This window comes from Lissotriton vulgaris, chromosome 5 (assembly GCF_964263255.1).
Source record: "Lissotriton vulgaris chromosome 5, aLisVul1.2, whole genome shotgun sequence".
Classification (NCBI taxonomy): Eukaryota; Metazoa; Chordata; class Amphibia; order Caudata; family Salamandridae; genus Lissotriton; species Lissotriton vulgaris.
The window spans coordinates 1176521539-1176535099 of record NC_141693.1 but is presented as its reverse complement, the minus strand read 5'-3'; the positions used below and the strand labels follow the sequence as shown (position 1 = coordinate 1176535099).

Sequence of the window (13561 nt, the reverse complement as noted above, 5' to 3'; positions counted from 1 at the left end):
AGAGAATTACCTATAAAGACAGTTATATACCAGAAATCTCTTACTGCATCACTTCTTTATTCCAAGCCTCTATTTTAAGTTAAATTATCCAGTTATTTTAATCTAAGTTTATGGTGAAATCTTTATTGAATTTCTGTCCTATATAAGGCCTATAGGCTCATAGGAATCAATGGAAAATGCATGCGCAATTTGCGAGTACTCCATAGGTACTCGCAAATTGCACATGCAATTTCAAGGGTGGAAGTGTTCCAAAAGGATACCCTGTTGCACCCTGAAATTCCCCTTTTTCTACATGCTGTGCACACGCATGCCCCAAGGGCACGTGTGTGTGTAAAATGTGACTTTGAAAAATGCACTTTAATGCAATCGCAAATTACCATCACAATAACTGGTGCTGCCTAGCATGGTCTACTTACTAGAGTTATCTGAACAGAAATCATTTAAAATAGACTGGCTGAGCAAGAGATAAAATAGCTTATACACAACATGTGAGTGACTGCCCCAACTCGACCAGTGTTTTATTAACACCCATCTGTCAGAAACATTTCAGTTCCCTTTAGGACATGGATCAGCCTGCCCTTAATTCATGGCATTTTGTCAATCGAACCTAAAGCACATGCTTAACAAACGGAAAGCTATATTAATGTTCACTTTAAGTTAAACAGCTTGTTTTCCTTTAAAAGACCTAGGACTCAGTCTTGAGGGCCTACTTAATTCCGAGGAGGCCAGTAATGGGAGTTATAATTCCAGTACAACACCATAGGGCAGATGTTTTCGACTTGGGTGTACCAACTATTCAAATGAACTTAATCAAATAGCAATCAACTCTTATTTCTATAATGTGCACAATGAAGGCTGTAATCAACTTTTATGGACGAAAAGCAGCCTGTAAACAATATGCCTTCATTGTGCAAGGTATCTTTCAGGCTCTCAGCAGAACCTATTCCACAGCTTCTAAAGGTGGAACCAGGTATTTAATAATCAAAATACAAGACGTCGGATAGAAACGGGCAAAATAAATTTCAGATCCAAAATAGACATAATAGAATTACCCTGTCCGGTTGCTCCGACCCATGATGGAGGACTTCAGCTCCCAAATCATAACCCGTCCATCACTGATCATCAGCGCCACAGAGTTCTCACTCACAGGACAGCAAGCCAAACTGAAAGGGCGCACCGTCTTAGTCACCCTGATGGCATCGCACTGGCAGCGAAGATCATAGGTAAGTTCCTGCATGGGATCCGGATCTGCGATATAAAAGAAGATTTAAGGAGCAAGATCACCTTTATTTCATTTCTCTTATCAGTAAGTGAACATGAGTGAAGAAAACATTGACATTTTAGATGGTCCTTGATGAATTTTAAGTAAAATGACAGGGATGTGGTGTGTCTAATAATAGACAGCTGAGCTTTCCTCTACGTTTAACTTTTCTCTAATGTACCCAGGCAAAACTGGTTCCTTTTGTGGGTACATTGTCAAGATGATGTTGTTATGATATCTGTGGTCTTCTAAGGTCTGTTGCCTTAATGACTACCTGAAAAAAATTCATCCTACCCCTACTTCTGTGCTACCCAGTACACTGGCGCACAATAACAAAAAGACCACTCTCCTGTATTTCTGTTGTCTGTTAATGAATCACTGAGCTGGGCCTGGCTCCTGGTGTCCAAGCTACCTGTGTTTTTATGGCTGTTTGGTTTATGTTCTTGCACCAAAGCAACCTTCATATAGCCCCTCAGCAAATTTGTACGTCCTTGCGTTAAGTGTGTCTTTGTATTTTACCTGGACTTTTTAACTTGTCTCTCTTTAGTGGCCTCACTGCAACTGGCCTCTGTACCAAACATTTGTGTGCTGGTTTCCAAGTCATCCTATGTGGAGTATCAGCTGAGCCTTTAATTACATTCACAATTGATGGTGATTGTAAGGATACTGACTTTTTGTAGTTTCACCCCTCTCCTTTTTGACCCAATGTTGACAGCTAGGTACTGGTGTAATGGCTTTGAAATGCACTGAGCCCTACTAAACTGGACTCAGCGCATGTGCTCGGACCCTTAATAGGGTGTATATTTGGTAGACTTGTCCCAAATTGGCAGAGTTCAACAGTTCAACTTAATTGTAAGTCCCTAGCATATAGTACCAGAGGTACCTAGGACCTGTAAGTGGAGGTGCCTCTCGTGGACTGCAGCACTATTGTGCGACCACAAGTACAACAAGGTAAAACAGAGTTTCCAGTCTGCTAAAGCAGACTGCAGGAAGACTAGTGGCTACTGACAGAGTCTACTCTCAGGGCACTTTCTAAGCATAAATAGGGCATATCTGGTATACAGAACTCAACTGGACTGGAAGAAGGACTCCCCTGCTACACCGTGGAATCGGCAGAGAGGTGCTGCACAGCATCGACTGTACCTCCTGAACCTGGTGGCTACCAAAGTAGAGAGATTGTGTCTGCTATGTCCTGCTCAAGGAGAAGTCATCTCTAGAGCCTAGCAAAAGTAAATAGACAAAGGTCAAGTGGCAGACCTCCTGTTTACTGACAGTTGAGAAGCCTGCTGGGGCAAGTTGATAAACCAGAACCTTCAGACCGCCACCTTGTAACACCGGGGACTAGGACCCAACACTCAAAGTTGCACCAGACTTTGCTGAACCCAGGAGAGTCCTCAGAGTGAAGTTTGGTCGCCAAGAAGCTACGGTATCGCCCAGAGAAGGAGTTGGTTGTGACTGTAACTGGACTTATACCAGCATTGAGAGGACTTTGAGGAACGTTGGTCATGTTACCAGGACCGCCACACCCTCTTCGTGGACCGAGGAGAAGCTGCAGGATGACCCTTGTTGACCGCATCGCATCCACAGCATCCTTCATCCTTTGCATCAGAAGCATTTTCATAGGAAACCATTGCAACTGATAAAAGTGCTGGGAACTGACTGAAGACTGTCACCTGCAGAGGTAACTGTTTCTGAGGACCTTGCTGGTCTCCCCGAATGGCTCCCTACTGGAGTTGGTTGCCTAAAGTGCCTCTAGGTTACGGTCTTAAAACTAGCCCTACCTTTTAGTGAAAAAGCTTCTAGTGAAAAAGTGTCAAATTCGTTCAATTTGCAAATGCTGGTTTGAGCATGAGTGCAATGCTTTGACTTGCTATACCTTGTAAATTCTATATCCCCATAACCCTCCTGTGTATCTTTTTCCTTGTGGTTTCTAAAAATACATAAAATTTTAGTCTATTTTTATAAATTGGTGTCGTATTTCTCGAATGTCTTGCCGATTTTTATACTCCCATATAATTCGAGTCACCTATATATAGAAAAAGGCCAGGGATGCTGCATAAATTAACCCCTGTCAAGTCACCAATGGCCGAGAGATGCGCAAACTCAACTCAGCCTTTGGAAGCACATGAGATCACAAGTTTAGTTCTCAGAAAAAAACAAGGTGAACCACATTGTGGTCACTGAGCAGATCGACATTTTCTCCATCAAGGTGGGATAACATGAAGGAGAAGTTTAGTTAGATTACTCTGGGATATGTACTTATGATAGAAATTTCCCTGGTCACAGTACCAGAAAATGTTGAGCACTCTGCTGTGCGGTCTTTACTGCTTTGGTTACTGATGGGGAATATGGGATCAAGTAGGCTTTTACTACTCATTAGAAATCTGTTGTCTAGGCCATTTCCGGTGCAGTGTTTGGCCACAATACTCAGTACCTTTACCAAATTATGTAATGCTACTGTAATAGCTTGCACACTGCATTGAACAAAGTTACTAACCTGTAAATACAGTCCTACATTGGTTTGCTTTAAAGCATTTGGCAAGGAGTCTTTTCCACTATTCTCATTGAGAACAGACATCTACAGCAGGTATGATCACAACACAGGATGCTGAGTCCTATTGAAGTGGTAATGTCCTGGGCACACTCTTCAGATCCACATCCTGCTTGGCTACAGAGTCCTGACAAAGTCCACTTCTTAGCAGGAAACTGTCCACTGAGGCACACTTTTCCCTTCTAACTTACGCACCCTCCTTGGTGATCCAGTTGTTGGCTAATGAATATAATATACATTTAGGGTGGGTCCCCAAGGCTTTCACATGGTTTTGATGTTCTATATAGCTAGTGCCCAAACTAATCACAGCAAACCTGCTGGTGGTTTGGACTAATGAGACACAGGGATATTATAAGTTTGGTTCAGCTTCAAACAAAAAAGCAGGGAAGGGTGGGCTTGGAAAAAATACCACTAACTCACAGGACCTTTCTACAACATTGCTCTGCAAAATGTGCCTGACACATTGGCACTCCGACAGCACTCCGCACCCCACAGTCTGCTCTTAGGCTTGCTACAGACTTCTGTTCTTAGATAACTTCATATGAAAAGATTCAGTTGACAGGCTTAATATTACAATGTAGTACCTGCTGCCCGCCCCAAACAAATGCAGATCAAAATGTGTGGGAGGCCTTAATAAATCTTATTCACTTGCAAATATGGGCATCTCAGAGTGTGAAATAAATAATTCGTACAGACCTATCATTGATCTTACATCCTTTAGGAAAGATCAACTTTCCTATGTGTGAAGTATGCCGCTATATATCGACATTTACTAACTTGAAATAGGATTTAACATGTTGAACTGTCCACTGTACAGCCTAGTAAGTGAAGAGACAGATGAAAGACAGCCTCTCATAAGTCCCCTCTTGCACACCTTGTGTTGTTTTTTGGCCCAAAGGCATAGTTGCAAGGACAAGTAATACACCAACTTGAAACGCTCTATGATATTCTTTCGGATTTTACTGCTGGCTGTAACCATTCTCCGTTCCTCATTAAATCAGCTCTCTAGATTTTCACATCAAATCATCGAAACAAAGTCAGATTTAAATACTGAACAACACTTACAGACAAACACCACCTATTCAAAGACAGTCTGAAACCATACCCAACCATGGACTCAAATGTGAATGAACAGAGGTTTTAGTAGATATTCTCTGACATTTCCTTGAAACATCTTTGTGGTTGACCAAACTAAAACGGGAATGGTGACCCTCTGAACCAATGTAGAAGTAGTGGATGTCAATATTTGGAAAATAAGTGAGATGAAAGCAACATCTATGTGAAAGAAGTGCAATAATGAATCAGTTACAAACCTTCTGTAACACTCATTGTCATGAATATTATATCAAACTGCAGACTCCTCACTTCGTAAGTATCACAAGTGCCAGTTTGGATCCGGAAACCCTCGCAAGAAGGCTCTGGTGTGCTAGCAGGTTACGCTGTCTCACCTCTTGATATGAGGACACAGAGATGCATACAGCAGCCATGCCTGTATGCTGAAGACTCTTGTCTTCGATTTATTTTCACACCCTTATATGCAAACTAGATTTTGACTGATGGTGTGTAACAGTTAAATGGAAAAAGACAAAAAACAATTGATGGACAGAATGCAGAACAATGTCGTACATTCGCCCCAGTACAGAGATCTGGGCCTAAATCCATTGTTTTTTTGCTCACCATGCCATTCCAGTTTGGACAATTGTTTCTTTTGCAACAGTTAAATGGAAACCCTATTACATATTGCATTTGAAAGTGCTCTACACGGAAAAGGGAAATGGGTAGGCAGTAAGGAATCTGCTGTTATATTATTCACTAAAAGAACGAGTTACTTACTTTCAATAACGATTTTTCTTGTGGATACTCTACTTGCAGATTCCTCAACTGCTGAATATACCCAAGTGCCAAACTGGATCTAGAAACTTTTCCTTAGGTCTATCACTCAGATTGGAAATACAATTTCGATATCTGAAGAGGGCCACAGTGACATCCCAGGAAAGACATAGTGCACTAACGCCAGTTCCCTGCCCAATATTTCCCCGACGTTAAAGGCACCGAGGTGAAAAGACAACTAATGTGAGGTAGTGCAATGCAGTAATCTAAACCGGAACCTTTTTAATGCAGCCTAAGGCCATCCTTCAAAACAGGGATGTGTGCAGGATTAGTATGGAGTCTCAAGGCAGACAGAGTACCCACCAGGAACATTGTTAAAGGTAAGTAACTTTTTCTTCCAATGGATACTTCTACCTGCAAATTCCCCAAGTGTTAAATAGATTCGAAGGCATTAGCCCCTCCTGAGCAGTGGGTCAGTTTGAACCCTGGAGCTAAACCCATGCAAAAGGACCACCCCTCCTCATCACCCACACTAAGCACTAATATTTAGCGGAACAACATGCAACAAACCTCAGCAGCAGGAATATCCATGGAGAGTGCCGAGATAGAAGACTTTGCTTTTGTGGCTTGAGCAAAAATTTCCCATAGTGGGTCCTTCTTGGCAAAGGAATAGCATATCTTTATACATAGTATTATACAGTGGAAAAATGTATTTTTCTGGACTGCTTTGCCTTTCTTGCTAGCTGCATATTGCATGAAACGCTGGTTGTCACACCTGATCTCTTTGTTATGGTCAGTGTAATAAATACCTGGCCTTCTGGGGTCCAGCCAATGTAATCTCTCTTCCTCCTTGGGGAAGAAGAGCAGGGTAAAACATGAAAAGGGGTCACCGCCGTTGGTAGGAAAGAAACTTTAGTAATGAGACTAACTTGTCTGGGAAGAAATATGTTAAAGGCAGGCGAATGCTTTGTGCTCACAACTCATTGACACACCTCACAGAAGTAACAGTCAGTGGAAAAATTGTCTGGAACATCAACAGGTCTGGCAACTGTGAAGGGGTTCACAAAAGGAGCACCCATGAGAAAAGTCAAAACTAGATTTAAATCCTTTTCAGGCATTACAAAGGGCATCACCAGGAACCCTTCAAAAACACGATCATGATTGGTGATTTGAAAAGGGATGGCTAGCCTGGAAAGAAGAGAAATACCAAGAAGGTGGCAACAAATCCCTCAATGGTACCCACTGCACAACTCTGCTGGGCCAACGAACGAGCGAAAGGAAGAACCTCTAACAGATGTGCCTTCGAGGGCTTCACATTCCACACCTCAGAACAGACTTTTAAGTTGGTTCACCTTCCAGAATAGACCAACTTGGAGGAAGGGCAATGAGCTAACAGCATCTCATTAACCACCTCCCGAGACAGCTTGAAGGAGCTCAGATGACCCCATTCAATCTTGACATGGAAGTTCAGGAGGTTGGGGTGCACCACCTGTCACTCTGAATCAGAATTCTATTTACTGCAAATACCCATAATCTCTCCCTTGGGTGACCGAAGACTCAGCAGAAGCCAACAGACCTGCAGAACTTGGTCCTTCTTTGTGCGATGTGCGCAGACCATGTCCCAGACAAGCTGAAAGTGATCCCCAGGGAAGAAAAGGAGCTAGTGCTTAATAGCACTACCTTACCCACAGTAATAGTTAAGGGTCTCATGTGCTTCGGGCTGCAGGTCATTATAAATGACTTAGCACATACTAAGCTGCCTACTAAGATCGTTAATGTGCAAGATAAAAAGAAGTAGAGCTAAAAAGCACCACTGGTGAACCCCCTTACCAATTCTAAATTCATCCGTGACATTTTCTTTGTTCTCAAATCTGACTCAAGCCTCAGTATCCGTCCGTATGCAAGGAGACCAATAGGTAAACTAGGGATGGATTCATTTGTAGATTAAAAAGGGATTGCTACAACGTAGCCTGATTAACACAGTCAAAGGCCATTGTCAAATCCATAAAGCTTAGACACAGTACAGACTGCTTTGTTCCCGTTAATTAGGTTTAAGTTGAGGCACTGATTGATCATCCCTATGCCACTTCGAAATACATATTGACATTTATTTAACACATTATTTTCACTGACCCAATTTGCTATACAAAATATGATATGAGAAGCAATAGTCTATTAGAGCCATGAGGCCAGTGATATTTAGCCAGGGAGTTCAATCAAGTGCCCCTCATCTGTAGGCATATGTTATGGGCGAAGTACCTGTGATTATTTTTATCTGGGGCTCCCAACATATTTCGTTTAAATATCGTACATTTCATACATTGTAAGATGCCCTTCTTGGAAAGAATAGGTGAGATACCAGAAGCTTGCTGTGACATGCCCACTTCCGGGGATGTAAACTACTCGGAGTGTAGGTATTCACAGAGTTGGTGCAAGCCATGCGGAGATCTTTTTGGAATCGTGACACGCTGCTACAGAGAGATATGGTAAGTGCCTTTCAGCTGGAAATATGCTAGCCATTAATTTAAGTTTAGTATGTAGGGCAGTTTCCTTTGACAGCCACCTTAATGAGTCCTTTCTTTAAGGTGCATGTAAGACGGAACGCGAGAGGACAGATGCGAACTCATTAGTTGAAGTATTGCTCGAAGGACATTTTTCTGGAACAGTCATTCAAATATTGTGTTCCCAGGTCAGAGCAGACATGTGAGCATATGAACAGAGGTGAGGCATCCGTGAGACTATTTGAATGTCCCTAAACGCTGCTTTGGGTGCAATACCCATAGAGACAGCATTACTCTAAGTTGGAAAGTTTAGTATGGAGCTCAGCACCTCATATGTTTATCGCTTTACAACTTCTTGCAATTCGAGGAAGCACTAATTCATTCATAAATCTTTATTCGATTTTTTTTAAACAGATCATAAAAGCGCAATTTTATCTATTAAACAATATTATACAACTGTATCAAAACATTCATGATCTTAAAAGGCTTGAATACAATTTCATCAGATGGGCCATGATCATAATAAAGTAAAATGATAAAACTGTTTAAAAAAGAGCACTTAAGATCCTAATGGGCTGTACATAGCTCTTAGGCCTGTATCACATGAATGTGTCCAGTTATAATCATGATTGCCGCAATTTAGGACAACAGACCCCAGCTCTTCCTTTTTCTGGAACAAGCCCACAGAAAAGATACTAAAGAAAAGCAAAGAAAAGGGTTGGGGAGTGCCTTTCAAAAATACAGGACCACCCTACATTGTTTGAAATTATGGAAAAATGAATTATTTTCTTTCATTAAAATAGAACTTGCAGAATAGTACTAAATGTAGATCCGACTAAGGCGAGTAGTTGTCGCACGGGCAGGGAGATAAATCGGAGTGTTTGTATTTCCTCTGTGGAAACCCTAGCATCAGTGAATAAGATTCAACCGAAAACGCAATAGAATGAATCTATGGTGTGCAATGGTGTCACGAGAGCGGTAAGAAAATTCTTACCCTGGTCTTGATGGGATAAGATCATATGCAAGGGATGCTTTTTGATGGAGGTTATTTTCCCTTAGCCAAAATTAGCTCTCTGCATGTATAACTCCGTTATTTTCTGTTTATAAACCCTCCTACAAGAGTCGGGATCCTTAAATAAGTCGCTCTGCCCCATTGCAGTCAGTTCTGCCTCTACATATATGAGCCTACCAATCCTGTTATAGTGATCCAGCTTCCGACAATCACCGATAATGCAATGCGTTAGGTTGTCCTACGCCAAATCGTGAGCCATAACAGAATTGGTGCCAGTCTTATAGAATCTATCAAATAGGGTAACCCCAATTCTAAATGTAGAATGTAATTTAAAAATGAGTGTGGTAATGATACCCGGTTTTTGAAAAAGCTGAAAGATTTTGATTAATTTACTCTCAGATCTAATTAAGCCATACATGAGGTATACGATGTTATAAGGCTTTGTAGAGCTACCCATCCTAGTAATTAACACTGCATCATCAGCATACGCCAGTATCGAAAGTAGGGTGCAATCAAATGTAGGCATGTCCAAAGGTGAGCCAGCCAGGGCTGCCTCCACCCTGTTTGTGTAGATGGAAAAAAGAAACGGGGCGGGACGCATCCCTTTCTGACTCCCTTCTCGATCTTGAAAGAACACGTACATTCCCCATTTATGCCATACCGAACACAGCAGTGGCATTGGAGTACAGCTGACGAATGAAGCAGATTATCAAGGGGTCAATTTCCATTCCCTTCATCATTGACCACAACTTCTGATGGGATACACAACCAAAGACCGCTGTCAGGTCCATAAAGGGCATATAGATCCTCCCGCCTTTTACTTTGGTCTATTTGTCTATACACAGTGAGAGATTGAGGCATTGATCCACCATCCCTCTTCCCCTCTGGAACCCATATTGCGCCTGCATCAAGATGTTATGTTCTTGGGCCCAATCCTCCAGTCTGGCTAATAGAAGATGTCCCATTAGCTTGGAACTGGTATCCAGAAGGGAAATGGGACAGTGGTTCTTCGGGCAGCCCCCCCATCTCCTTTTTAGGTTTTGCCTCGTCGAAAGCTGCGTATTGCGCAGCTTTTCGGCGCAGGTGAAAACTTTGGTTTACAGTATGGGGCCTTTGTTCCGCCTCTCTGTTCCATTGGCTAGCTCCATAAATGGAGGCTAGCCATTGGAAGATGGAGGCGTCCGTCATTCTGCGAGGCGACTCGTGGGCGTTCTGTTGAATTTTTCTCATCCCGCCCCTTTGTGACGTCATTCCGGCGGTGGGCGGATGTCATTTTTTTTTTTTGCATCGGCATGTTGGTTGCATTTCCAACGTGTGCCTTGCAGGGGTGGGCTGCCCGATTTCACTTTCCAAGAGCCAGCAGGTAAGCGGCATATTTCTATCCCGTTCCCGCCCCCCCTCCCGCTGTCAGTGTGCCTGTTAACCCGCCCCCCCCTCCCGCTGTCCATGTGCCCGTTAACCCGCCCCCCCTCCCGCTGTCCGTGTGCCCGTCAACCCGCCCCCCCTCCCGCTGTCCGTGAGCCCGTCCCCCCTCCCGCTGTCCGTGAGCCCGTCCCCCCTCCCGCTGTCCGTGAGCCCGTCCCCCCTCCCGTTGTCCGTGAGCCCGTCCCCCCTCCCGTTGTCCGTGAGCCCGTCCCGTCGTTCAGGCTTCTGAATGAAATTGCGGCTGGATCAAACTATGTTTACCAGCAGTGTGCACTTTCAAGAAACTGATACATTTCAAGTGAACTTGCTGCATTGTATTAATGTGGAATTTGGCAGTAGTTACTTTAACCGCATCGCTGCTGCGGCGATTTTTGCGCTGCGCGGCTTTTTTTCACTTTTCCGCGTTACATGACGAGCTCAGCTCGTCATCAGCACACGCCACCCGTGGGTGATGACGAGCTGAGCTCGTCATCAGCATCGAAGGGGTTAAAGAGACTGGCAGTGTTTAATTGACAGGAACTCATACCAGCGCATCGTTTTGCAACATGTACTAATCGGGAATGGAGTTGACATCCCTGATTTACATCGAATCCGGGAAGTGAATGGGCAGCAGGTTACAGCACTACTAAAGAACAAGACTAGTATGTTGCGTGCTATACCTGTGCCATGTGTCTCTATTTTAACTTTCTGTGCCGCTCCGGGGTGGATCGCGCCCTATTCCAGGGTGGAGCGCGTCCCCTCACTGTTGGTGCAGCTTTTGAATGTGCTGCAAGGCTGCCATGCATTGCGGACTGTGTGTTCATTTACCATTATCCGATGCGGCATTGGAAACTGCCCTCGTGGGCTGCTGTTCGTCATATAAAGCCACGGGCGATGAGAGTCCCTGATTTGCCATCATCGTTATCTGGTCAAGACACACATGCAGGAGCATGCACAGGTGAAGCGTGGCCCTTCTTGGTGACATCGGCGCCGAAGACTGGAATGTGCACTTGCTTGCGAAAGCCTTAACCTCAATTGGTTGGTTGTTGCTACAAAATGTTGGGTTCTTTGTAGGTGTATGTCTTCACCCTAGGATTTGACTCTCAGACTGTGGGTGGTGGTAGTCTTTTGAGGTGTAGGGGGTGGGGAGTGGAAGATGGTTGCGGGTAGCCTTGTCACGGTTATTTTATTCTGTTGCTGAGCGGGAGCAAGACACTTGTTGCCACAGATGTCCTTCTTGCTTCTTTTATCTTTACTTCTGAAGTCAGTCACCTCTGAAGCTCTGTATTGTCATTCCTCGCACAGATTCTGTTGCGGGTCCTTAAATATGAGCCCTGAGGCTGCTCCTAGTACCTTCACTCCTACTGCTTTTACAAATCCAAGTAGGTATCCTGTCTCACAGTTACAGATGCTCGCCACCGCAATCTGTTGGGCTCCTTGGAACCCTCACAGATACATTGTAATCTCCAACCAGAAGAGAGGGTTGAAAGATGTGATCTCCGCGTGGATCAATCTTCTGGTAAGCCCCTTCGCTTATGGAGATCTCCTAGAGGACATGTGGCTGACCTTACTTGGGTAAATCTCTGCAACATAGTGAAGCTTCAGACTGAGATGCTGATCAATACAGTGGAACTGCTACCAATAGCTTAAAGAATCACTCTAAAATTCCAACCTGGTCACCTACTCCCAGCATCAAAATTGTGGTCTTGGCACTCGCCAGGAGTTTTGTTAACACATCTTTAGAACATAGGAAAAACTGAAAAGTCTGAAAAGTCTGAACATTTAGTTCAGATTTGGCACAAATAATGGTGTTGTAAAAAAGTGTTTTCTAGTTTTTTAAAAAGCCTGGTTATTTGAAATAAGAAATAACCAGTATATTATCAAGGATGTCTCAAAAATATGAGAGGAAATGCCTTCATGGACTAGAGGCTTAAATCTTAAGCACAAGTTTTTGCTTTTTTGTTTCTGAAGAACTATGCCAACCCATTCAAGTGGCATCCATTTTACAGGAGTGTCGAATTATAAAATAAGATATTTGTTACCACCTTATTTACATATGATTGTAATGATATTTTGCACAATATTTGTAAACAATTTTCTAAACTGCTGTTAACTGGTGTAATGTTACAGGCATTCTCATGGTTGCAGGAGGAAGGCAAAATACCTTGTCCTATAAATGCTATATTTTCAATGAATTACATTAATTGGGGACCGTTTTTTCTTACCTTTTCGTGGTAATCGAAGGTGGAAACGGGGTTGTACTCGGACCCAACTGGTGAAAGTTTTTGAGCACGGCTAATTTCTCAAATTATACATGAAAAGTGGATGCCCCGGTAACTAGACTAGTTAAGGGATTATACTGATGTACTTCATAAATACGCATTGTTGTTTGGGGGGTAAACATGTGTGCACAATCTTTACGGCAAACGAAGCAGAGGACCCCTCTGTGGATTCAGAACGTGATGACTCGGAGTGTAGTTTTCCATGCTCCTGTGGTTTTTAGGCCTTGCCTACATACAGCTTTATCTGCTTGTTGTTGATTGCCTGAAGTGAACAATGTAATACAGCTAATGGGTTTTGGCTCCGCCCCTTTCATTTCCTTTCATTGCTTTTCTCCCAATACTTGTTACTTAACAAGCATTTCGGTCTCTCCATATTTTGATTGGTTAGAATGTGAACTCCATTGCTTTCAGAACATGTAGCAGTGCATGTGAGGTCTACTTTATCTCGTTTAAATGTTGCATGGAAGTCGGGTCTGTTCTGAAAGTGGACCAGTTAAATACCACACAGTTGAGGAAAGGGTTCATGTGACTATGTGCTCCTCATCAGGCATGCAACTGGACCCAAGCTTTGGGGGAGGAGAGAGAGTGAGGGGCGGGGGTGTGAGGGTTGTCTCCAAAGCCATGTCTAATAACATTGGTAAACAAGGCTTACAACCAGAAATATGCTGCTTTGAGGAAGGCGCAATATAGTCGAAATATTTTTATTCCTACAAACTTTTC

The 13561-nt window shown here is 43.2% G+C and overlaps 1 protein-coding gene across 1 annotated transcript in view; it reads right to left on the bottom strand.

Annotated features, from left to right (window-relative positions):
• WDR11 (WD repeat domain 11) overlaps positions 1–13561 on the bottom strand; it is a 635868-nt gene that overhangs the window by 443102 nt on the left and 179205 nt on the right. Inside the window, exon 8 of the mRNA XM_086922941.1 lies at positions 1053–1248. Coding sequence (XP_086779067.1) covers positions 1053–1248 — 196 coding nt within the window. The remainder of the gene's footprint in view (positions 1–1052; positions 1249–13561) is intronic.